Source organism: Rhincodon typus, chromosome 15 (assembly GCF_021869965.1).
Source record: "Rhincodon typus isolate 14 chromosome 15, sRhiTyp1.1, whole genome shotgun sequence".
Lineage (NCBI taxonomy): Eukaryota > Metazoa > Chordata > Chondrichthyes > Orectolobiformes > Rhincodontidae > Rhincodon > Rhincodon typus.
Window position 1 is genome coordinate 10,369,131 of NC_063346.1, and position 25,855 is coordinate 10,394,985.

Sequence of the window (25,855 nt, forward strand, 5' to 3'; positions counted from 1 at the left end):
CATCTGCTGTGGTGGGATTTAAACCAGCTCAGTGGTTCAAATCCTGGGTCTTTGAAATAACAGTCCAGTGATAATCCCACAGGGCCATTGTCTTCCCTGCTGCCAGACCTGCTGAGCTTTTTCCAGCAATTTCTGTTTTGTTTCCGAACTAAACTAATCCCACCTGCTCAGAAAGCTCAGCTTAGAGTGATCTGTTCCCATCATGAGCCATGTCAGTTTCCAATTGAATTTCAGGTTTGCTGTATTACATTTATTTTGCAACGCAGCACCCGCAGTAGGTCCGCGCTGCTGGGATGATAACTTTACAAGAGAAATGAACACATCCCTCCCAGCCACCGCGAGTTATACTCACTGCAATACGACCAGTTTTGTCTGTCTGCGCCAGTGCTGTCGCCTTGGTTCATTTACGGGCTCAATTCAGCGGCGCATTCGCACTGCCTTGTGCAGGAGGGACATTTCAGCGAGAGCATTTTGTTCCTCACCCATCCGACCCCAGCGGGCCGTCTCCAGCACCATCTCCCATGGCTAACGACGGCGTAGATAAGAGCGAGGAGACCGAGCATATGATCGAGAAGGATGCGGCCAGGGAGCGCGGCACTGTGCTGGGGGACACCAAGGAGATTCGAGCCGTCATCCTCTCCGGATTTGGGGGTTTAAACAAGCTGAGGGTGGCCAAGAAAGCGATGCCCGAGCCCCAAGAAGGAGAGGTGAAAATCCGAGTCAAGGCCTGGTTAAGTAACAGCTTTCAGACTAATCTGTAACATACACTTCACCTTATAGACAACAGCACTCTGTATATTCGCCACTATCTTGTGTCCTTATAGAATGACAGTGTGCTGTACGTTTACCGTCTATATACTGTGCGCGCGGATAGACAGTTAGAATTCCATACATTTATCATCTACATTGTGTGCCTATAGACAGTAAGAATTCCATACATTTACCATCTACAAAGTGTATGTGTGTATAGACAGTCAGAATTCTATACACCTACCGTCTACAAAGTGTGTATAGACAGTCAGAATTCCTTACCTTTACCATCTACATAGTGTGTGTGTAGTCAGAATCCCATACATTTACCATCTATATTCTTTGTGTGTGCTGTTAGACAGTCAGAATGATATACAATCAGAATCCACACTGCGTGTGCTGATAGTCATCCAGCATCTTATTCATTATTATCTACGCACTGTACGTTTGCATATGAAGACCCAGTATCCTATACACTTACTATGTACAGACTGTATATGTTTGTTGACAGTCAAAATCCTATACATTTACCAGTATGTACTGTCTGTTTGTACGCAACCAGTATCCTTTGAAATTGCCACCTATATATAGTACGTGCTTATACACAGTCAGTATCTTAGACATTCAACGTCTGTATACTGTATTCATAGACAGTAAACATTCTATCATTCATGTTCCTATAGAGTGCGAACGTGTGAGTGCTTATAGACTGCAAACATCGTATACATTCATAGATTATATACTGTTCTTATAGAATAACACTCTCCCATATATTTGTATCTACATACCGCCTATGTACTTATTGAGGGTTAAAATCACAATATACGGTATGCTATGCATTTATCATCTGTATTTGCATTTACGTACACAATCAATTTGCCATACATGGACTTATGTATACTGTGCACATTTTAACGAAAGACAGCATCCCATACTTTCTAAATTGTGCATATTCTTATAGAAGGCAACCCAGTATGCTATATATTCGTATATGCTTATGGCTAATCTCATATTTTGGACCCATTTATAGTGCTTTTAGACAATCAGAATGCTATATATTTACCATCTAAATGCACTGTGAATGATTACCGACATCCGAATCTACATTTGGGACCGGATCTATAATATTCCAATGCAATGTACACAATTTGGAAGTGCGTTAACGAACTGTATATCATAAATATATACTTTGTCGTACATATAACAAGCAGCTGCATTTACATTTTAATAAACATTCTACAGAGTAGCTGTACTTTTAGAACATTTCACATTCCCCAGAAGGAATTGTATTTACAAACATGGACATTTATGGTGTCCCCTTGTTAAAAGGGACCCACGGGCTTCTAATCTCATTTGCTGCTGTCCTTTTTCCAGTCTATAATTACTTGAGACGATTTTTTTTTCATGCTGCGTTTTGTTTTATTGCGATACGTCTTTGATAACTAATGGAATTATCAATTCTAGATGCCGATTGATTCGCTGGATCAAACCATATTCCAGAAACATCAGCTGCGGTCATTGGCTTCCCAATGTGTTCAGCACTGGCCGGGAGGGAAATTTTTTATACTAGGGAACGGACATCAGACAAGACATTATACTGGGTGGCTTCACATAGCTAAAATGATGTTCAGACTTGTGACCTTTGATTTTATTTTCACTGCTGCGCCTTAACTTGAACGAAATCCACCTAAGCCAATTCTTTTGTTTTAAAGCTTAAAGGTGACTTGTTAAAATCGTTTGAAGATTGGGAATGCAACGGGGGACAAGGGAAGGGGTTTTAACAATAAAAGGCCCTCATCAATGTAGCTGTAAGGCGAGGTGCTAAAAGGTACCTTCTAGAGACCGAGCTGGAGTGGTAGTTCAGTAACAGGTATATCTGTATCCAATAGTAAAGGCACGGTAAAGGAGATGGGCGTGCATTAATTTGTAAAATGCAGAGGGTCTTTGATCAGTTCTGTACGAATTCCATTTGGTGCAAAGGGCAATTATGACAGTTGCTAAGTCATTCTTTTTTCTATTGATGCAAGTGAAACTGCATTTTCAGATGGTATGAATCAGCAAGTGAACTAAATTAGTCAACCGGATGTAGCTTTTGGGCAGGAGCAAAGCAATGCAGATTTTTTTTAAAGTATAAAGGAACATGGGCATGGCAGGATAAACCATGAAAAGGTGATAGTGAGCTGCCTTTTTTACAATTCATTTACAGGATGAAGGCATCACTGGCTAGGCCAGCATTTATTGCCCATCCTTAATTGCCCAGAGGGTAGTTAAGAATCAACCACATTGATGCAGGTCTGGAGTCACATGTCATAGAGCTGTACGGCGTGGAGACAGACCCTTTAATTCAATTTATCCGTGCCGACCAGATATCCTAAATTAATCTAGTCCCATTTGCCAGCATTTGACCCATTTCCCTCTAAACCCTCCCTATTCATACACGTATCCAGATGCCTTTTAAATGTTATAATATGCAGCTCATACCATACACGCACCACTCTGTGTGAAAAAAACTTGCCCCTTATGTCCCTTTTAAATCTTTCCCCTCTCACCTTAAACCTATGCCCTCAAGTTTTGTCTCCCCTACGCTGGGGAAAAGACCTTTGCTATTTATGCCCCTCATGATTTTTTTAAACTTCTGCAAGGTCACCCCTCAGCCTCTGATGTAGGCCAGACCTTCTCCAAAGGACATTTTCCAAACCATTAGCAATGGATTTGTAGTCATCATTAGACTCTTCATTCCTGATTTTGAATTCAGATTCCATCATTTGCTGTGGTGAGATTCAAACTCAGACCATTACCTGGGTCTCTCGATTACCAGTTCCGTGATAATACCACTAGTCCATCACTCCCATCTAGCAGTCCTTGGCATGTAGGGAGAGCCAGAATGTTGTCAGGGATGGAGTTCCAGGATTTTGACCCAGCGACAGTGAAGAAATGCTGATAGATTTCCAAATTGGGGTTGTGAGTGGCTTGGAGGGGAACTTGTAGGGATGGTGTTCCTATGTCTCTGCTGCCCTCATGTTTCTAGATGGTACAGGTTGCGGATTGAGAGGGTGTTGATCTCAGACAAAATAAAAATTGCAGGCAACATTCAAATAGCCTCTGTGGAGACACTAAAAAGGCCAACATTTGGTCAAGGAGGCAGTTTGTTAATAAGGGTTTTAAAAGGTGGGGAGGGGGATGGAAAGAGGGGCAAGGATGCCAAAAGCTTTTACGGAGGATAATCTTAAACTAGAAGCATTGGGGGCTGAAGACATAGCCCCCAGTGAAATGATCAAAATCAGTAGCGTGCATGAGGCCAGAATTTGAAGAGTGGAGAGTTTCGAGAAGATTGTGAAGCTGGAGAAGACGACAGCAACAAAAAGGGGCAAAAGGATTTATAATCACACATGAGCATTTTAAAAACCAAACATTGCTTGACTGGGAACTGGTGAAGTGCAGCAAGCATAGAGGAATTGGGGTTTCCAGTGAGCTCAGACCTGGGCAGCAAATGTTTTTGATGACCTCCTGTTTAAGGTGGATTACTAGTGGGAGGCTGGCCAGGGGAGAATTGAATAGCTAAGTCCAGTGACACTAAAGCTGAGATAGAAACAGATTTTAATCATCTGGTCTGGCAGCATCTATGGGGAGAAAGCAAAGTTAACATTCTGATGAAGAGTCACTGAACTCAAAATGCTAACACTATTTTTAAAAAATTCATTCATGGGATGAGGGGCGTCACTGGCTGGGCCAGCATTTATCGCCCATCCCTAATTGTCCAGATGGCAGTTAAGAGTCAACCACATTGCTATGGATCTGGAGTAACATATAGAACAGACCAGGTATGGATGGCAAGTTTCCTTCCCCTAAGCACAATTGGTGAACCAGATGGTTTTTTTCCTGACAATTGATAATGGCTTCATGGTCATCATTAGACTGCAGATCATAGAATCCCTACAGTGTGGAAACAGGCCCTTCTGCCCAATAAGTCTGCACCGACCCTTGGAGCATCCCACCCAGACCCATCCCCCTTTAACCCACCTAATCTACAGACCCCTGAACACTACACGCAATTTTGTATAGCCAATCCACCTAATCTGCACATCTTTGGGCTGTGGGAGGAAACTGGAGCACCCAGAGGAAACCCACACAGACACAGGGAGAACGTGCAAACTCCACACAGACAGTCGCCCAAGGGTGGAATTGAACCCGGGTCCCTGGCGCTGTGAGGCAGCAGTTCTAACCACTGAGCCACCTGATGTTTATCAAATTCAAATTCCACATCTGCCATGGCAGGATTTGAACTTGGGTCCCCAGAATGTTATCTGGGTCTCTGGATTAACAGTCCAGCAATAATACCACTAGCCATCACCTCCCTAATATCTCCCCACAGATACTGTCAGACCTGCTGAGTTTCACCAACAATTTCTGCTTTTGTATCAGATCTCCAGTATCTGCAGTTCTTTGTTTTATTTTAGACTTGAATCATCCTCCTTTTAAGGAAATATATTCCAACCTCACCTCTATTTCTTCTTTTGAATGTCTTAAATCTGTGCCATCACATGTACCAACGGTCAGTAATATTAATATGTCACAGTCTCCCCAGTGATAACTTTCATCTGCTTGAAGATGTCTATTTGGTTATCCCCTAACCTTCTCAACTCTAATAGAAAACAATTCACATCTCTTTACAGCTATAACCTGATATCACATCCGACTGAATCTGTCCTCTGCCTTTTCCATTGTTTTGAAATCTTACCTATAATGGAATAGCCTGAGGATAGAAGACAGAGAACAGCATTACTGAGGCTTAGATGATAGACAGTTGCATGATTTAAGTGCTGTATTTTGTCTTTAAAGGAATAATATTATTATATTTTGAATATTGCACTCAGTATGACTACCGGCAGTTCGCAAATAACATATGGACTCTATTGAGTGGATTTCTGCATTAATATAAGATTTTGCCTTTTGTGACTAGTATAACAATGAGGTTGTTCTGTTTGTCATAGGAACATTGGAACAAAGGAATTAAGAGCAGGAGTAGGCAATTCAGCCCTTCAAGCCCACTCTGCCATTTAGCATATTGTGGCTGATCTTATCCTGGTCTCAACTCCACTTTCCTGCCAGCTCCCCATAGCCCTTTATCCTGCTCTTCATCAGAAACATATCTGTTTCTTTCTTGAACTACTGTGTCACTGTCTTACCTATAGAGGTGGTTGCAGTAGAGTAGAATATTAGAGATGTCACTTGTCAAAAAGGAACATAGGTATAGGAGGAGGCCATTCAGCCTATCAAACGTTATCCACTGTTTAACTATATCTCAGTCTAAATTAGCCACCTTTGCTTCATCCCTTGATAACATGAGCAAACAAAAGTCTATAGTCTTGAAAGCTTCAGCATCCACTGTTTTCATCAAGGAAAAAAGTTCCGTACTTCTGCTGCCTGTTTCATGAAGAGATATTTCCTGAGTGACCAAGTTCTAATTCTGAGATTTCACTGACTCTATTCTGAAATTCACTCCCTGAACCCCAGTCGCTGTTCTTTAAAACAAAGTACATTAAGCTTAGGACTTTGCCTCCTCAAACCTGTTCCACCATTCAGCTCGGATGGACATTGCTGTTCTGCACCTGAATAGCATTTACCTCCCTTGTTTTCTGGCCCTATAATACTCTTAGTTAACAAAGATATCAATGAACCCCAGACTCAGCAGCTTTCTTGGGGAAGAATTCCAGATTTGAACTGTTCTTTGGACTTGGTAGTTGCATGATGGCAACAATACATTGCATGCATATAGCACTTTTCACAGAGTAAAGTGTCCCACACTGAGGAGCCAGATTTTACACTGAGCCACTTAAGGAAATGTGAGGCTAGCTGATCAGCAGCTTGGTCAAAGAGATAGGTCTTAAGGTGCACCTTGAAGTCAAAAAGAGAGAATGGGAGGTGAATATGTTTAGTGAAGGAATTCCAGAGGTTAAGGCCTGGGACGTTGAAGACAATGACAGTGATAGTGAAGAAACAAAAGATTGGGTAGAACAAAATGCTGAAGTTCAAATGCCACAATCCATTAGAATTCAGACGGCATGCAAGGGTAGACCATAAGGTTCCATGCATGCCTACCTGTTCAATTACTAATCTAAACCAAGCAGAGATCTGGACTGCATTGTAGATAGCAAGGGAGAACAAGAAGATAGGTGCATTTTCATTCAGTATTGACAAAGGCCTGAACTAGCATCGACCTGAGTTTATACATAGAAGTTGATGTATGACACTAATGGGGAGGGATTCACATTAAAACAGGAAGAGGAAAATAAAATCAAACAGCTAACTAGAGACACAGTTGAATAAAAAAAGCTACAAATGCTAGAACTCTGCAATAAATGAAACATATTGGATAAATTTAGTCAGTCAATCAACACTGGGGAAGAGACAAGGCAAGCCTATATGCACCAACCTGAATGCCTATCAGTTTTCTTATTGTGGTGGCGGATTTCTTAACTTGAGGATCAAGATCTGCTTAGCTGTCTCAGTGACCTCTCTCCATCATCCATTCCTGCTCAGCCTCCTCTCTTGCAATTAAACGTCAACTTCTTACCACCACAGTTCATCACAGATTCAGGAGTAGGCAATTTGGCCCCTGAAGCCTGTACTGCCATTGACTTAATCTCTACCTTAGCTTCACTGAGGCTGCCTTAGTTCCATATCATGTGAAACTCTCACACTTTGCATCTCCTCTGGCTCAGCTTAGGAGTGCTGTCCACTTCTAATTCAAAAGCTCCCAGGTTGAAGTTACACTGTAAGGGCTGGGTAGAATAATCAGAACTGCGGGAGAATTACAGTTACCCTGCTAGAGGATCTGTCTATCCTTAGAAGTGGATATACGAGAAAATGTGGCATTATTTCAAAGAAGGGCAGAAGGGTATGCCTGGACTTTGCACCTAGTATTTACCTTACCCCCACTCAAAATCAATATCAATAGAACAGATTTTCTAGTCGTTACGTGTCTACGGGAGCTGCTGTGCACAATTTGGTCACTGCATTTACTACAACAATGACAACATTTGAAGCATTGCATTTGCTGTGAAATGCTTCAAGACATCTGGTAGAAGTGGAAGTCTCTAAGTATAAGCTTTTCTTTCAAACCTAACACAAGTGTTATTTTTAACATTTTAAATTGATTCGGATTCCACCAGTTTGGGAGGAAAGAATTCAGAGTTGTACCATCACATTTCTTAGAACCATTTCTTACCTACATCATCTTCTACCTACACAAATATTTACCATGCTCTTAGACCTTGTGCTGTTGACACCATCAGTGACCCCTCCCTTCAGGCTGTATTGCTGACATCCTGTTTTTGTTGTATAGCTTTATGCTTTCATAAGCTGACCTTCATTCTCTCATTCTGTCCAACTGGAGCTCCATCTTGAACCTCTATTTATTGGAATGGTATCCTTATGGTATCAGGTCCTTCTCTTCCAACCACACTTGTCTTGCGTTCTATTATTCTTCTATCGCACGTTGGAGAAAAAATCTTCAAATGCCCCAATAAAACAGCTGTTGCTTAGCATTTGCTTTCAGTCATTTTGACCTAACCCTTAACTTACCACAACTTGGTGTCTGTCTTTTTTAAAACAATTCTCTCTGGGGGAACCTATTCAGAAAAATGTAATATTAAAGATAATGTGAAGGTTCATGTTTTATTTCACACCTGTCTGTTGTATAAGTTTTTGGATTAATGATTCTGAAAGGGCTAATGTTCATGTTACATTGGTTCCATCTATCCTACTGTGACTGTGGTTGGAGACAGGGAGTTCCACTGAAACATTTGGAGGGAGCAGATGTGTCTGTACCAGTTCCCTAATGATGCTGCCTGACCCAATGTAGTTGCATTTACAGGTATCATGCAGTACACCTCAAATAAAAGCAAGGTGTTGCAGATACTGGAAATTTTAAATAAATGCAGAAAGTGCTGAAAAAACTTAGCAGGTCTGGCAGCTTGTGTGGAGAGGGAAACAGTCAATATTGCGAGTCTACTATGACTCTTTAAAACCAAAAAAGGCTCTTCTGGAGAAGAATCAAACTCGAATTGTTAACTCTGTTTCTCCCTCCACAGATGCTGTCAGACCTGCTGAGTTTCTCCAGCATTTTCTCTGCTTGTTTCATCCAGTAGACCTTCTTGCTATCTAAGTCCAGTGCATCTTCTGTAGAAACCCCCAGGGTAATGTATCTTCTACCATTAATCCCTGGATAGGCCCAAGACTAAATAATGACAAAGGAGGATTTCAGGCAGCGAACTATCTCAAACAACCCTTATCCAGTAATGCATACTAGTAGAGGTGGGTGTCAGTGACCACAAGGTATCAGGCATGGTTATCAGGGAAAACACCACATTGTGTTTCATTTACACTTAATTTTGACAAGAGGCTTATACTCAAGACATTGACCTTTTCTTTTAATAGCTGTTGGCACATAGACTGCTGTGTGTTTCTTGCATTGGGATTCATTGAAATGTAGAAGAATGAGAGGTGATCTCATTGAAACATATAGAATTCTAAAGGTGTTTGGCAGCGTAAATGTTGAGAGGATGCTTATCCTCATGGGAAAGCCTAGAGGACAGTCTCAGCTCAAAGGGAACACCTGCTTAAGAGTTGGATGAGGAGGAGTGTCTTTTCTCAGATGGTTGTGAGCCTTTGGAACTCTCGAAAGCTATGCGGCAGAGTCCTTGTATACATTTAACGTAGATAGGTAGATAGATTCTTGATCAGTCGGGGAATCAACGGTCACAGGAAAAGGACGGGAAAGCGGATGTGAGGAATGTTGGTTCAGCCAGGATCCAATTAAATGGAGGAGCAGGCTCAAGGCCTAATTTTGTTTCTATTGCTTATAGTTTTACAGCTCAGTTCATACAGTAATAAGTAGTTTGGCTCCTTTTAGCTTTTTAATGATTTTTGCGCTGCCAAGCAGATCCAAGCAGGACTGATTCATTGAAAAATGCATTTGACGTGAATCAATTGGTGATAACCATTTGTGATTCAATCCACTGCTTTAAAAATTAGATTCCTCTCAGGCTTAACCTTAGGATATTTTATTTGTTACAGTAGCTAGATACTAGCACCTGATATTTTCAGCTAAGTAATGGAAACAGGATTATAGGATCTGCAGGAATTGTTGGAACTTGCTGAGGTTTTAGACAAGATATCCAACAATGGCAGCTTTTCTAATTGCAAATTGAAGACAAAAAGACTAGCTTTTTAATTCTTCAAACAGAGATCAATATGAACATGCTGTAGAATGGTGTTGAAATGAATGAAAGACTGCGTCACCATTAGTTAGAATCATGGCTTTTCTTATGAAGGGAGATGGAGCAGGTTGGGGCTGTATTCACTGGACCTTAGAAAAATGTAAGCTAACCTTATTGAAAACTTACTTGGTTTGTTGGGTAGATGCTGAGAGGTTGTTTTCCCATGTGGGAGATTCTAAAACCAGAGGGGATAATCTCAGATTAATCTCCCATTTAAGACAGAAATGAAGAGGAATTTATTCTCTCAGAGGGTCATGAACCTGGAATCCTTTACCGCAGAATGCTGTAGAGGCTGGGTCATTAAGCACATTCAACGCTGAGATAGACATTTTTAATCAGTAAGAAAATCAGGAGATATGAAGAAAAGAGGAAAAGAAAAGAGGGTGGCACAGTGACTCAGTGGTTAGCACTGCTGCCTCACAGTGCCAGGGACCCAGGTTCAATTCTAGCCTCGGGTGACTGTCTGTGTGGATTTCCTCCCACAGTCCAAAGATGTGCAGGGTAGGTGGATTGGCCATGCTAAATTGCCCATAGTGCCCAGGGATGTTTAGGTTAGGTGGGTTAGACATGGGAAATCAGGGGTGGGATAATGGGTCTGGGTGGGATGCTCTTTGGAGGGATTGTTGGGCTTAATGGCCTGTTTCCACACTGTAGTGATTCTATGAAAAGGAAAATGGGATGGAGGATTATCAGATCATTGATTGGCAGACTGGACCTGCTTCTGCTCCTATGCTATATGGTCTGTGACCTAATTCCATGGACCTGCTTTTGCTCACTTCCTTTAATACTTTTGATTATCAGAAATGTATCAATCTCAGATTTCAAAGCAACACTTTGCCAATTGTCATTGATAATTGTTCAAGAGTTCAAAAATTTTTTCAACCTTTATGCATGAAAATGTTTCCTGAGCTCATGGCTAAAAGGCCTGACTCTTAAGTTTATGCTATGTGCCTCTTCTATACTCCACAACTAGTAACAATAGTTTTTATTTGCTATTTTGAAAACTTTGATCAAGCCATCCTTTAGTTTGTCAAAGCCTAAAGTGTGTGATTTTTCTTTGTAATTTAGCCTTCAGAATCTGAGTTGTCATGATCCAAGATGATATTCCTACTGGACAAATCAGATTCTGGAATGAAATCTGTCTTGTTAGATCATATTTTGTTTTGTTTTCTTCATTTCACAAGGTGACCCTTCATTGAAATGTAAGCATGTGCAAATGCAGAGTTGCTTTCAACAATAAAACAGACATTTATTACACAAAAGAAAGAAAGAAAAATGAGATAAAATGAACCAAACTATCTACATGTGACACTGTTTGAAAGATTTCAAATACCCAGCAGAACAAAATCCTGTATACTCTCAACACCAAGAGTGTAATAAAATATTTTGTAACGAAAATCCAGAGAAAGTTTTCTTCCTTATCAAACCTGTTGGTTGAGTTAACTGCTTCTTTTCAGTTTCAGTCATAGAATCATAGAATTATACAGGACAGAAGAGGCCCTTTAGCCCATCATATCTGTACATCCAAAAATAGACTACTCCTACACGAGTCCCCCTTGCCTGCATTAGACCCTTAGCCCTAAGTCTTGCAACTCTTCAAGTATTCATCCAAGTACTTTTTAAAGTTGTGAGGCTGCCCGCCTCAGCTACCCTCCCAGACAGTGGATTCCAGATTTTATTTTCTGGATAACAAATCTTTTCTACCTATCTCCTCTAAACCTCTTGCCTTTCAATTTAAAATTATGCTGCCTTGTTTTTGACCCTTTGACCAAGGGGAACAGCTGCTTTCTAACTACTCTGCCCATATGGGCGTCATGGTGGCTCATGGTTAGCACTGCTGCCTCACAGTGCCGGACACCTGGGTTCGATTCCACCCTTGGGCGACTGTCTGCGTGGAGTTTGCACATTCTCCCTGTGTCTGTGTGGGTTTCCTCCGGGTGCTCTGGTTTCCTGTCACAGTCCATTGATGTGTAGGTTAGGTGGATTGGCCATGCTAAATTGCCCGTAGTGTTCAGGGATGTTTAGATTAGGTGGGTTAGACATGGGGAATGGCTCTGGTGGGATGCTGTTCAATGGGGCAGTGTGGACTTGTTGGGCTAAATGGCCTGTTTCCACACTGCAGGGACTCTATGATGTTCCTTGTAATCTTGTTCTTCATTGCTGAAATGCTCTATCCCAGGCAATAACCTGGTGAATCTCCTCTGCATCCCTCCAGTGCAATCACATCCTTACTATTGCGTGGTGACTAGAACTGTACACAGTACTTCAGCTGTGACCTTCTGTACAGCCCCAAATATAACCTTTCTGCTATTATATTCTATGCCTTGACTGATAAAAGAAAGCATCCTGTATGCTTTCTCAACTACCCTAATAACCTGTCATGCCACCTTCAGGGATCTATGGCCAAACATCTCTGGTTCTCTCTATTCCTCTGAGCTTCCTAGTGTCCTGCTATTCATTGAGTACCCCATTGTCTTGTTACTTCTTCCAAAGTGCATCACTTTATATTTCTTGGGATTAAATTCCATCTGCCACTGATCTGCCCATCAGACCAATCCATGTAACCTCCTGTAACCTAAGACCGCCCTCCTCAACCACCCGGCCTATCTTTGTGTCATTCATAAACTTACTTATCATGCCACTCCCCCTACATTCAGATCAACATAATTTATGAAAATCCCAAACAATAAGGGATAAAACGCTGACTGCTGCAGTGTGCCACTGAATTCTGGGCTCCAGTAACACAAGCAGCTTTCTATTACTACCTTCTGTTTCCTGTCCCTAAGCCAATTTTGGATCCATTTTGCCAAATTACCTTGGATCCCATGAGCTTTTACCTTCTTTGTCAGTTTTTCATGTAGGAACTTGTTAAAAGCTTTGCGGAAATCCATATAAGTTACATCTACTGTTCTATCCTCATCAACATCCTTGGTCAACTCCCTGAAAAATTCGACAAGACTTGTTAGACATGACCTCCTTCTGACAAAGCCATGCTGACTATCCGAGATCATACCTTGCCACTAAAAATGGTAATTATACTTTTCCTTCACTTTTTCTCCAGTAGCTTCCATACAACTAGTACAAGACTCACTGGTCTCTAATTCCTTGATCCACCTCCACCAGCCTTCTAATAAAGTAGCACTATATTAGCTGTCCCCCAGTCCTCTGGCACCTCTCCTGTGTCCTAAGATGATTTAAAAATTTAGGCCAGGGCCCCTGTTCTTCCCCCCGTCATCTCCCACAGAGTCTGGGATACAACTTACCTAAACCTGGAGATTTACGTACTTTTAAACCTGCCAAAGCCTCCAGTATTTCTACACTTCTTATATCAATCTGCTGAAGAACTTCACAGTCCATCTTCTGTCCCTGCGTCATCCTCCTCCTGAGTAAAGGCAGATGTGGAATACTCATTTAACACTCGACCAATGTCTTCTGACTTCATGTACAAATTGCCTCCTTGGTCACTAATGGGCCCTACTCTTTCTCTGGTTATTTTCTTCCCTTTGATATATTTATTGTCCTGTGAACTGCAATGTCTTTTTCTATGACTCACACAATTAAGATCTTAAACTTTCTCAGCTTTGAATAGCCAAATCAGATTTCTAACAAACACTCCTGGTCTCGAAGTTTCTATAAACTGAAACCCTTTCACTGAGGCAACTTATGCCTTAACGACTTTGGACAAACTGCATTTTATAAGTGAAACAATTCTTGCATCTAACTTCAATCTGGTCTCTTTAGAACTGAATTCAAAAGCTTTTCACTTAAATTAAAAAAGTCCATCCTAGCTTCTGCTAAGCCAATGGCTTTTTTTTCCCCCTCTCTTGTCATGAACCTCACAATATAAACAAACTTCCATTAATACTCTAGGTGGCTTTCAATCATTTGCTCTTTGACACGTACTGGTTTAAAATCTTAAAAATCTTGGATCTGAAAAGGTTGACCTATTAATTATTAGAGCCACTCAGAGATACACTTGCCATAGAGGGGGTCCAGTTAAGGTTCACCAAATTGATTACAGGGATGGCAGGATTGTTTTATAAAGAGAGACTGGGTGAGCTTGGCATGTGATTTCACTGGAGTTTTAAAGGATGAAAAGGGATTTCATTGAAAAAGTATGAAAATCTGATAGGTTTGGACAGGCTGGAAGTAGGAATGATGGTTTCCCTTGCTGGGGTGTCTGGAACAAAGGGTCACAGCTTTAGAATATGCGGTAGGCTATTTTAGACAGAGATGAGGAGAAAATTCTTCATTCAGAGGCTGGTGAAACATGTGGAATTTTGCATCACAGAGCACTGTAGGCAGGAAATTACTGATTACGTTTACGAAAAAAAACAGATTCCTGGAAGTTAAAGGTGTCAAGGGGCTTGGAAGCGAGCAGGAGCTTGGCACAAAGAAGAAGATAAAAACACAAGAAACAGGAGCAGATGTAGGCCATTCAGCCCCCTCAAGCCTGCCCTGCCATTCAGTAAAATCATGGCTGACCCACCCCAAGCCTTTAATCCTCTTTCATACCAGCTCCTCACAACTATTACTGCGCCAAAATTTCAAAAATCTATATACCTCCTCTTTAAATACATTCAGTGATCTAACCTTCACAACTCTGTGGGATGCAGAGCTCCAGGCATTCACTATCTTTTGGGAGAATAAATTCCTTCACATCTCAGTTTTAAATGAACATCCATTTGCTCTGTGTCTATACCCCCTAGCTTGAGATTCCCCCACTAGTGGAAACAACTTCTCAGCATTAACTCTATCAGAGTCAATCACGAACATGTTGGCTGGTAAAATGGGTTTGATGGACCAAGTGGCCTGCTTCCACTCCTATTTTTTGAGTTTTGGTGTTTCACACAAATAGGCAAAACGCATATGCCACTAGTTTAAAAACCAAGCTCTAAAAAAATGCCATTAATGTATATATGTATATAAATCACACATGTTTCATTGCTTGGTAAATTATGCTGCATTCTGTCCAAGGGTATGATATCCTTCCAACTGCTCACAGTACTCAAGGCATGGTCTAACCAGAGTCTTGAATAGGTGTAGTACAGCATCGACCATTTTGTGTTCTACTCCCCCCAGATAAAAATAAAACATTGTTCTTTCACAAAGACTAATGAGAACACAGGATAGAGAGAGTCACTTTAGGATTGTGTTGTCATGAAGATAGCATGGTGAGAATGGGAGGCAGGAACCTGGCTGAATCCCTGTAGTTGACTTAATGTCTGAACAAGGTAATTAAAATGTCTCAGAGATAGTAGGAACTGCAGATGCTGGAGAATCTGAGATAACAAGGTGTAGAGCTGGATGAACACAGCAGGCCAAGCAGCATCAGAGGAACAGGAAAGCTGACGTTTCGGGCCTAGACCCTTCTTCAGAAATGGGGGAGGGGAAGGGGGTTCTGAAATAAATAGGGAGAAACGGGGAGGCGGATAGAAGATGGATAAAGGAGCAGATAGGTGGAGAGGAGACAGATAGGTCAAAGAGGCGGGGATGGAGCCAGTAAAGGTGAGTGTAGGTGGGGAATTAGGGAGGGGATAGGTCAGTCCAGGGAAGATGGACAGGTCAAGGAGGTGGGATGAGGCCAGTAGGTAGGAGATGGGGGTGGGGCTTGAGGTGGGAGGAGGAGATAGGTGGGAGGAGGGACAGGTTAGGGAGGTGGAGACAAGCTGAGCTGGTTTTGGGATGCAGTTGGGGGAGGGGTGATTTTGAAACTTGTGAAGTCCACATTGATACCATTGGGCTGCAGGGTTCCCAAGCGGAATATGAGTTGCTGTTCCTGCAACCTTCGGGTGGCATCGTTGTGGCGCTGCAGGAGGCCCAGGATGGACATGTCGTCTGAGGAATGGGAGAGGGAGTTGAATGGTTCGCGACTGGGAGGTGCAGTTGTTTAGTGCGAACTGAGTGGAGGTGTTCCGCAAAGCAGTCCCCAAGCCTCCGTTTGGTTTCCCCGATGTGGAGGAGGCCACAACGGGAACAGCGGATGCAGTATACCACATTAACAGATGCGCAGGTGAACATCTGCTTGATGTGGAAGGTCTTCTTGGGGCCTGGGATGGGGGTGAGGGGGGAGGTGTAGGGGCAGGTGTAGCACTTCCTGCGGTTGCAGGGAAAAGTGCCAGGAGTGGTGGGTTTGGAGGGGAGTGTGGAGCGGACAAGGGAGTCACGGAAAGAGTGGTCCCTCCGTAAAGCAAATAAGGGTGTGGAGGGAAAAATGTCTTTGGTGGTGGGGTCGGATTGCAGATGGCGGAAGTGTCGGAGGATGATGTGTTGGATCTGGAGGTTGGTGGGGTGGTACGTGAGGACAAGGGGGATTCTGTTTTGGTTGTTATTGCAGGGAGGGGGTGTGAGGGATGAGTTGCGGGAAATGCAGGAGACATGGTCAAGGGCGTTCTCGACCACTGAGTGGGGGAAGTTACGGTCCTTGAAAAACGAGGACACGTGAGATGTTCGGGAATGGAATGCCTCATCCTGGGAGCAGATGCGGTGGAGGCAAAGGAATTGGGAATAGGGGATAGCATTTTTGCAGGAAGATGGGTGGGAGGAGGTGTATTCTAGGTAGCTGTGGGAGTCGGTGGGCATGAAGTGGATATCGGTTAAAGACAAAGGGGGTGGCCATGGGTACCCACATGGGCCCAAGCTATGCCTGTCTCTTTGTAGGTTACGTGGAACAATCCCTCTTCTGTAGCTACACTGGCCCTAAACCCCACCTCTTCCTCCGTTGCATCGATGACTGTATTGGCGCTGCCTCGTGCTCCCATGAGGAGCTCGAACCGTTCATCCACTTTACTAACACCTTCCACCCCAACCTTAAGATCACCTGGACCATCTCCGATACCTCTCTCTCCTTCCTGGACCTCTCTGTTTCCATCTCTGGCAACCACCCGGAAACCGATATCCATTTCAAATTCCCTTTGCCAGCATTTGACCGGTATTCCTCTCAAATCTTCCAATTCACATACCCATCCAGATGCCTTTTAAATGTTGTAATTGTACCAGCCTCCATCACTTCCTCTGGCAACTCATTTTATGCACACACCACCATCTGCATGAAAAAGTTGCCCCTCAGGTCCCTTTTAAATCTTTCCCCTCTCAGCTTAAATGTATGCCCTCTAGTTTTGGACTCCACTAACCTAGGGAAAAGACTTGACTATTCAGGGTATGCATGTCCCTCATTATTTTATATAATTCGATAAGGTCACCCTTCAGCCTTTGACGCTCCAAGGAAAATCGTTAACCTGGTCCAATCATGGAGTCCTAGCTGACAGATATAAACAGGGGTGTCAGGGGTTTTGTTCCGTCTCGGAGCCAGCTCTGAGCCAGCTGGGTCAGTGTCATGTACTATGCATGTTTAAATAAAGGATAACTTTATGGAGTTCATGGAGTTATTTCAGAGTCCTTTTAAATCATTCCAGGCATAGGCATTAGACTTCTCCTCCTTATCAATTCTCTCAGCAGTTTCACAGGTGTCAGTGTTCAACTATGGCTAATTTTCACACTGTTTGGTGAAAATCCACTATCAACTGGGTCACGAATAATCCTAGGAGTTAAGTTCACTTTGAACCATTAGATTCTGAACCCACTCCATTCATGTCTTTTTTCTTAGGAGATTGTAAAATTCTCACTCAAGCTGGTTTTATTATCTTGCCTCTTGGGCAAAGCAGCACCAAAAAGTAAAGAGGGAAAAAAAAACAAAAAGGACCGCAGATACTGTAAATGAGAAACAAAAACAGAAATTGCTGGAAAAACTCAGCAGGCCTGGGTCACTGGACTCAAAACTTTATAACTCTGAAATCTTGCCACAGTTGTTGCCAGACCTGCTGAGTTTTTCCAGCAATTTCTGCTTTTGTTACCCTAAAGTAGATATTATAACATATGTGAGACATGGATTTAGGATGGCACTTCTGCTGGGAAGGCCAATTTCTCAGTCTGTGAATGTGCATAATTGTTTTAGTGTCACCACAACTTTCCAAACCTACACAAAAGTATAAAAATAAGTGAAGTTAGAAGTGGACGTGGTGTTTATGGACACTCAGAAAGTTTTCAATCAGGCCCCATGTAAGAGGTTAGTGGACAAGGATAAAGCACCTGTGATAGAAGGTCATATACTCACATGGAGAGAGAATTGGTTGACGGAGTGGAAACAGAGAATGTGAATAAATTGGTCTTTTCCCGAGTGGTGGGAAAAGTGGGCCCCAGCTGTTCACAATATGTATAAAGGCCCTGAATCAGGATTGCAAATACAAGATTTCCAAGTTGGCTGACAACACAAAACTGGATGGGATTGTGAGGTATGAGGAGGATGCAAAGAGCCTTCGAGGTGACTTAGAGAAGTTGAATCATTAGCAATCAGATGACAGATGCAGTCCAACTTGACTAAATGTGAAGCTATACATTTTGGTGTGAAAAGCAGAAAAGAAAAATATTATTTAAACGGTGATATATTGGGAAGTACAAAGGGATCTAGGTGACCTTGTACACCAGTCAATGAAAGTAGATGGGCAGGTGCAGAAGCATTAGGAAGGCAAATTGTATATTGGTCTTCAGTGTAATAGGATTTGCGATCAGAAGCAGGGATGTCTTATTGCAGTTATACACAGCCTTGGTGAGACAGTATCTGGGGTATTGTGTGTCCCCTCACCTAAGAAAGCATATATTTGCCATAGAGGGAGTATCATGGAGACTCACTTGGCTGATGTCCAGGATGACAGGATTGACCTATGAGGAGAGATTGGTTTGATTAGGCCTGTATTCACTAGAGTTGAGTAGGCTGAGAGGGAACCTGATTGAAATATGTACAATTCAATAGGGCTGGATAGACTAGATGCAGGGAGTATGTTTTGCCTGTTTTCTTTTTAACTCATTAACGAGATGAGTGCATCGCTGGCTAGGCAACATTTATTGCCCAGAGGGCAGTTCAGAGTCAACCACATTGCTGTGGGTCTGGAGTCACATATAGGCTAGACCAAGTAAGGATGGCAGTTTCCTTCCCTAAAGGACTTTAATGAACCAGGTAGGTTTCTCCCAACAATCAACAATGGATTCATGGTCATAATTAGATTCTTAATGCCAGATATTTTTATTGAATTCAAATTCTGCCATATGCCATGGTGTGATTCAAACCCGAGTCTCCAGAATGTTATCTGGGTCTCAGGATTAAAAGTCCAGTGATAATGCCACTGGGCCATTACCTTGAGTAGTGTAGAACTAGAGCACACAGCCTCAAGGTGTGGGGTAGACCGTTTAGGACTGAGATGAGGTAGCATTTCTTAACTCAAGGTGTAGTGAACCAGTGCAGTTCTCTACCACAGAAGGTGATGGAGGCCAATTCACTGATTATATTCAAGAAGGAGGCAGATACATTTTTACATTTTAAAGTCATCAAGGGGTATGAGGAGAAAGCAGGATGGTGGCATGAAATAGAGGATCAGCCATGAGAAATCAGATTGAATGTCAGTGCAGACTCGAAGGGCTGAGTGGCCTACTCCTGCTCCTAGACTCTATGTAAAATTCTAGTTTACTGTTGGAACCTTATTGCAGTAATAGCAGTTCCATTATATAAGTATGGTATCATCTGTCTGCCTAACCCATTGTCTGGTAGAAGCTGTATCTGTATTCTGCCCTTGCTGACTTATTGCCACTTTGTGCATAGACCATGACCTTCTTTTCAGCTCCTGCTCCCCTCACTCCATCATTTGACGCAACATCTTCAGACCTTAATTCCGTAAAGAATGCAATTTTCTCCCTGAATTTTTGTTTCAGAGCATTAGCAACAGGAGTAGGCCATTTCAGTACCACAAGCCTGTTCCACTATTCAGTCAGATCATGACTGATCTGGACCTGAACTCCACTTGGCTGATTTTCATCCATATGCTTTGTGTGAGTTATTGTGGCACAGTGCTTGAGTCCCTACCTCTGATCCAGATGGCCTGGTTTCAAGTCATATCTGCTCCAATAGTGTGTATTAGCAACTCTGATTAGGGAAAAAAAAAACTCCATATTCTTTGGTACCTTTACTTAACACAAACCTATTCATCTCTTGAAAATTTATCATGTTAGCATCCACAGTTAGCGGGTAGCTGGGGCATTGTGGTTTTGTCACTGGCCTTGTAGACCAAGCGTCCAGCCTAATGCTCTGCAGTTAGAAGTTCAAATCTCATCATGGAAACTGGTGGAGCTTAATTTCAGTTGGTAAATCTAGAATTGAAGGCTAGTCTCAGTGATGGTGAACATGAGTTTTCACTGATTATTGTTTAAAAACCCAACTGGCTCAGTAATATCCTTCAGCGAAGGAAATCTTGCATCCTTACGTGGTCTGGCCTCCATGTGCCTCCAGATCCAAAGCAATGTGATTGATTCTGAAATGGCTGAACCATTCAGTTCAAGGACAGTATGCGCTGGACAACAAATGCTGGCCTTAACAGTAATGCCCACATCCTGTGAGGAATGAAGGGTCAGAGACATTTGAGAAAGAGAGTTGCAGATCTCCTTGAACCGTTTGCTTTTCAGACAAGTAAATGACCTGACTTTAAGTGTACGGTTTGGATTCATCCTACCAGAGGAAATTGTTTCTTAGAATCTTCCTTAATCAATCGCATTGCCTAACTTTCTGCCTTCAAAAGCTACCTCAGGACTGACAAATGAAGCAGTTGGCGATCACTTCCCTGAATCTTCTCCCACCAATAATTTGCATTTATTGCTCTTCTGCCGCAGGACATTCATTATCTAAAAGATGTTGCTTGTGTTGTTGGATCTTGTTCTACCAGACTAGGGAAAGACATCAAAAAGCCTCAAGCAAATGGTTTGTTTAACTCATATCTTGTGTAATTATGGAGAAGAATTTCCTATTGTAAGTGTTTCCTGCAGTGATAATGGATAATGAAACAAAACATTGGAAGGAATTAACTGTTTCAGTGGGAAGGCAGGCTTAATTACATCACACTGTTGAGAATGGGATTAACTGTTTGTCGACAGTAAAATCAGGCTACCTGCCTGTTCATAGAATCCCTACAGTGTGGAAACAGGCCCGTTGGCCCAACAAGTCCACTTTGACCCTCAGAACATCCCACCCAGACCCATACCCCTATAACCCACCAAATCTACACATCCCTGAACACTATAGGCAATCTAGCATGGCCAAGCCACCTAGTCTGCGGGAGGAAACTAGAGCACCCGGAGGAAACCCACGCAGACACGGGGAAAACATGCAACCTCCACACAGACAGTCACCCGAGGGTGGAATTGAACCCGGGTTCCTGGCGCTGTAAAGCAGCAGTGCTAACCACTGAGCCACCATGCCATCCTGTTCTCTGATGTACCGGCAACATCAAATGATGACGAGAAATAAAATGCTCAGAAACTTACATTTTACTTTGTTTCATAATGTAAATACACATCATTATTTATGAGTTAGTATATTTAGGCGACAGTGCAAGTGCACAGAGGATAATGACTATCTAAACCAAAATGTGGAGCAGGCGGTCTAATTAATAGCTTGTGTGCAATTGCCAAGAAAAATGGTGATTAGCGATATTATCTTACAATTGTACTTATACCAAATGCCCCTGTCTTGCATAAAAGCAAATTAGTATAGATGCTGGATATCTGAAATAAGAACAGAAAATGCTGGAGAAACGCAGCAGGCCTGGCAGCATCTGTGGACAGAAAAGCAGAATTAATGTTTTGAGTCTAATATATGACTCTTCCTCGGATTCAGCTCCTGCCTTGTAATTGTAAAGGAGAGCATTGATAATTCTGTTAAAATAGAGGGAATTTGCTTTGAGTCAATTTGCTCCTGGCTGAGACTAATTTCTACTCTGATTCAATCACAAAGGAATGAATCCTGTTGCTCAGAATAACTCTTTAAACTATTGCCTCAGTTTCACATGCATTTTCTTGATCCAGTGCCTGGAGTCCTTAAAGACTAAAACATAACTGCAGATGCTGGAATCCAAGGTAGACAAACAGGAGGCTGGAAGAACACATCAGGCCAGGCAGCATCTGGAGGAAAGGAGTAGTCAACGTTTCGGGTATTACAAGGTCCTGAAAAAGGGTAATAACCGAAACAATGACTGCTCCTTTCCTCCAGATGCTGCCTGGCCTGCTGTGTTCTTCTAGCCTCCTGTTTGTCTAGCCTGGAGTCATTAGTTTTGTTTTGGATACAATGAATGGAGGAACACCAGTCAGAGAAGATCACACACCTCCATGAGAAATGTTTGAATATTTCCCGACATTTCAACAACTCAGGTGCAAGAATAGGAAAACCTACCCCAAAATATACACTGGGTGAAATTGACTAGGACCTCTCCAGTCACTAGTAGAGTATTCCAAGTAGCCTCTAGCTTACTCGAAATTTGCTGGCTGTAATATCTTGAACCTTTGGCAAATCAATCACAATGTGCAGCAAGGTATTGCCTCTGCTGCACTAGAATATATGGTAGGACATTTTTCTTGCTCATTCTATGGCTCAATGAATATTATGGTTTATTTATTCATTGCATGTAGGCATCGTTGCCCACTTTTAATTGCCCAGAGGGCGGTTGAGCGTTGACCATGTTGCTGTGAGATCTGTAGTCACATGTAGGTTAGACCAGGTAAGGTTGGCAGATTTCGTTCCTTAAGTTATGGTAGTGAACCAGATGGGTTCTTACAACAATCTTAGATAGTCTCATTGTCACAGTTACTAAGACCAGCTGTCAATTCCAGATTTAGTTGGCGGATCAGTGGTTAGCACTGCTGCCTCACAGTGCCAGGATTCAATTCCACCCTGGGATGGAGTTTGCGTGGAGTTTGGATATTCTCCCTGCATCTGTGTGGGTTTCCTCCAGGTGTTCCAGCTGCCTCCCACAGTCCAGAGTTGTGCAGGTTAGGTGGATTGGCCATGGGAAATTGCCCACAGTGTCCAGGAATGTGCAGTTTACATGGATTGGCTAAATGCGGGATTATGGGGATATGGTAAGGGTCTGTGTGGGATGCTTTTCAGAGGGTGAGTAGAATTAGAAGGGACAAATGGACTCTGCCTGCACTGAGGATGGTGGGGTGGGTTCTATGATTCTATTGATTGGAAATAATACAATACACCATGTAAATTGGAATAACTGCAAGAAATTTTGGGGATTAATCCCTGGCATTTGTTGATTTACTATGTCTCAAACAGAAATTTTTTGAGGCATATTGCTTAGGGCAGAGGAGGGTAAGGATCTCCATCTGCTGGCCTGGAGTTGAGATGTATCCCAATCTGCTATGGGAGGCAAGGGAGGAGATCGCAAGGCCTCGGACATTAATTTTCAAATGGTCTCTGGCCTCAGGAGAGGTGCCAGAGGACTGGAAGGCAGCTAATGTGTGACTATTATTCAGAAAAGGGATAGGGGAAAAACCAGGGAAGTATAGGCCATTGATGTAACATCCGTGTCAGATAAACTGTTGAAAAAATTCTGAAGGAAGAAATTAATTTCCACTTGGGAGACAAGGATTAATCAAGGAACATCATCTTGGCTTTGTCAGGGGGAGATTATGATTGAGAATGCATTTTTGAGAAGGTGTGTAGATGAGTGGAGTTACCTGAGTGCAGGTAGTGAACTTAATGTAGTCTACCTAGACTTCAATAAGGCTTTTGACAAAGTTTCCTATGGGAGACTGGTCAAGAAGGTAAGAGCCCAGAGGATTCAAGGCAATTTGGCAAATTGGATCAGAAGTTGTCTAGTGGGAACAGGCAGAGGTCGATGGATGAAGGTTGTTTCTGTAACTAGAAGCTGGTGTCAAGAGGTACCACACAGTTATTTGGTGAGTTTTTTGCGGTTTATCTAATCTAGACATGGATGTAGGAGGTTTGATCTGTACGTTCATAGATGTCAAGAAAATTGGTGGTGTGGCAGGTAGCAAGGAGGAAGACCTTAAACTACAGGCTGACATAGATGGGCTGGTCACATGGGCAGAACAATGGCAAATGGAATTTCATCTGGAAAAGTCTGAGGTGATGCATTTTTGGACGACTAGCAAGGCAAGGGAGTTGAATGGTAGGACCCCAAGAAGTACAAAGGATTGGAGGACATGTCTGTACACATTTGAAGCCAACAGGACAGGTAGATAAAATTACTGTGATTATCAATTGAGACATTCAGTACAAGAGCAGGAGATTATGATGGATCTATTTTTAATTGTTTATGGAATGCAGGCATTACTAGCTGGGCCTGCATTTACTACCTACCCCCACTTGAACTGGCAGGGTAAATGCGGAGAGGATGCTTCCCTCATGGGAAGATCCAGAGGGCACAGTCTTAGAATTAAGGGGTGCCAATTTAAGACCGAGATGAGGAAGAATTTCTTCTCTCAGAGGGTTGTGAGTCTTTGGAACTGTTAGCCACACATTATCATCCCTTAATCATTAATATGCAAAACAAGATATCCGAGTGAATGCAAATTAAGCTTGTAACTAAAACCTGGTTAGTTCTGGTATCAAAGTGACAAAAATGTGCTGCCCCCTCTAAGACCAACATATCTTCCATAAACCCCAGTATCTGTAAAGAAATACAATAGCTGTTGTGACTCTGCATTAGCTTTAGTGATGTATTCACTTACATCTTCACGTCTCTGTGCTCATCCCAGTTCTTAGATTCCCATCTTTTACAAACTAGCCTGATCTATTTAGTTGCAAGGTAAATGACCTTACACATTCACACACTGAACTTCATTTTACGCAGCTTCGCCACTCACTTCGTCTTTCAATGTCCCATTATTTGTCATATCTACACTATTTACTATGCCATTAAATTTAGTTGTGCTCGTAAACATATACATACAGCTGTCTATTCCTTCATAGTCTACAGGATATTCGTGTTTGGTCAATTGCCATACTTCTGACTTGATAATTTTTCTTTTCAGTGGCTTGAATTTCATTGACTTGATGGTTCGACAAGGCAATATAGAAAACCCACCAAAGACACCTTTGGTTCCTGGCTTTGAGTGCTCTGGAATTGTGGAAGGCTTGGGTGACAACACAGTAGGCTTTGAGGTCGGTATTGTCAGTTTTTCTGCATCAATATTACTATGTCCCCTGTCTTTACCTCTGTTTCTCCTAAACTCCCATGAATTCTTCCTTCTTCTTTTTCCTCACTACATCAAAATTCATCACACCACTTCTTAACGTTAATTGCTCTTTCTTAAAGTATTAAAAGATCTTAAAATCTCAAATGCTGAGATCTTAAAACCTTTTATTATTATTTGGTCCTGGGAAGTGGACAGTGCTGTCTAGATTGGCATTTATTGCCCATTCTTAATTGCCCTTGAGAAGGTGCAAATGAGCTACCTTCTTGAATTGCTGCAGTCTGTGAAGTGATAGGGACACCTGCAGTGTTATTTGGGAGGGAGTTCCAGGCTTGTGACCCAGTGACAGTGAAGGAACAGTGATACAGTTCCAAGTTAGGGTAATTTGTGTCTTAAAGGGTCACTTAGAGGTGGTAGTGTTTGCACACATTTACTGCCCTTGTCCTCCCAGATGGTGGGGATCATGGATTTGGAAGAAGCTGTCAAGGTGTCTTGTTTAGTTGCCGCAGTGAATTTAGTAAGAGTGGCACAACACCTCTTTGTGTGGCGCCCCATCTACCACCTCAAGCATTCAGCCCCTCACCATAGTTGCAGCAGTGAGTACCATCTGCAAGATTCACTGTGGTAACTCTCCAAGGCTCCTACCGAATCTGCAAACTCTACTATCCAAAAGGACAAGGGAAACAGGTAGGTGGGAGCACCATGACCTGCACAGTTCCCTCCACCGCACATGCATCCTGACTTAAAGCCATATTGCCATTCTTTCACTGTCGCTGGGTCAA

At 42.5% G+C, this 25,855-nt stretch overlaps 1 protein-coding gene across 1 annotated transcript in view; it reads left to right on the forward strand.

Moving 5' to 3' along the window:
* Window positions 1-393: 393 nt before the first annotated feature.
* LOC109916470 (synaptic vesicle membrane protein VAT-1 homolog-like) overlaps window positions 394-25,855 on the forward strand; it is a 68,857-nt gene continuing 43,395 nt past the window's right edge. Inside the window, exons 1-2 of the mRNA XM_020516187.2 lie at window positions 394-730; window positions 24,912-25,041. Of these exons, the coding sequence (XP_020371776.2) occupies window positions 522-730; window positions 24,912-25,041 (339 nt within the window). The 5' untranslated portion in view covers window positions 394-521. The remainder of the gene's footprint in view (window positions 731-24,911; window positions 25,042-25,855) is intronic.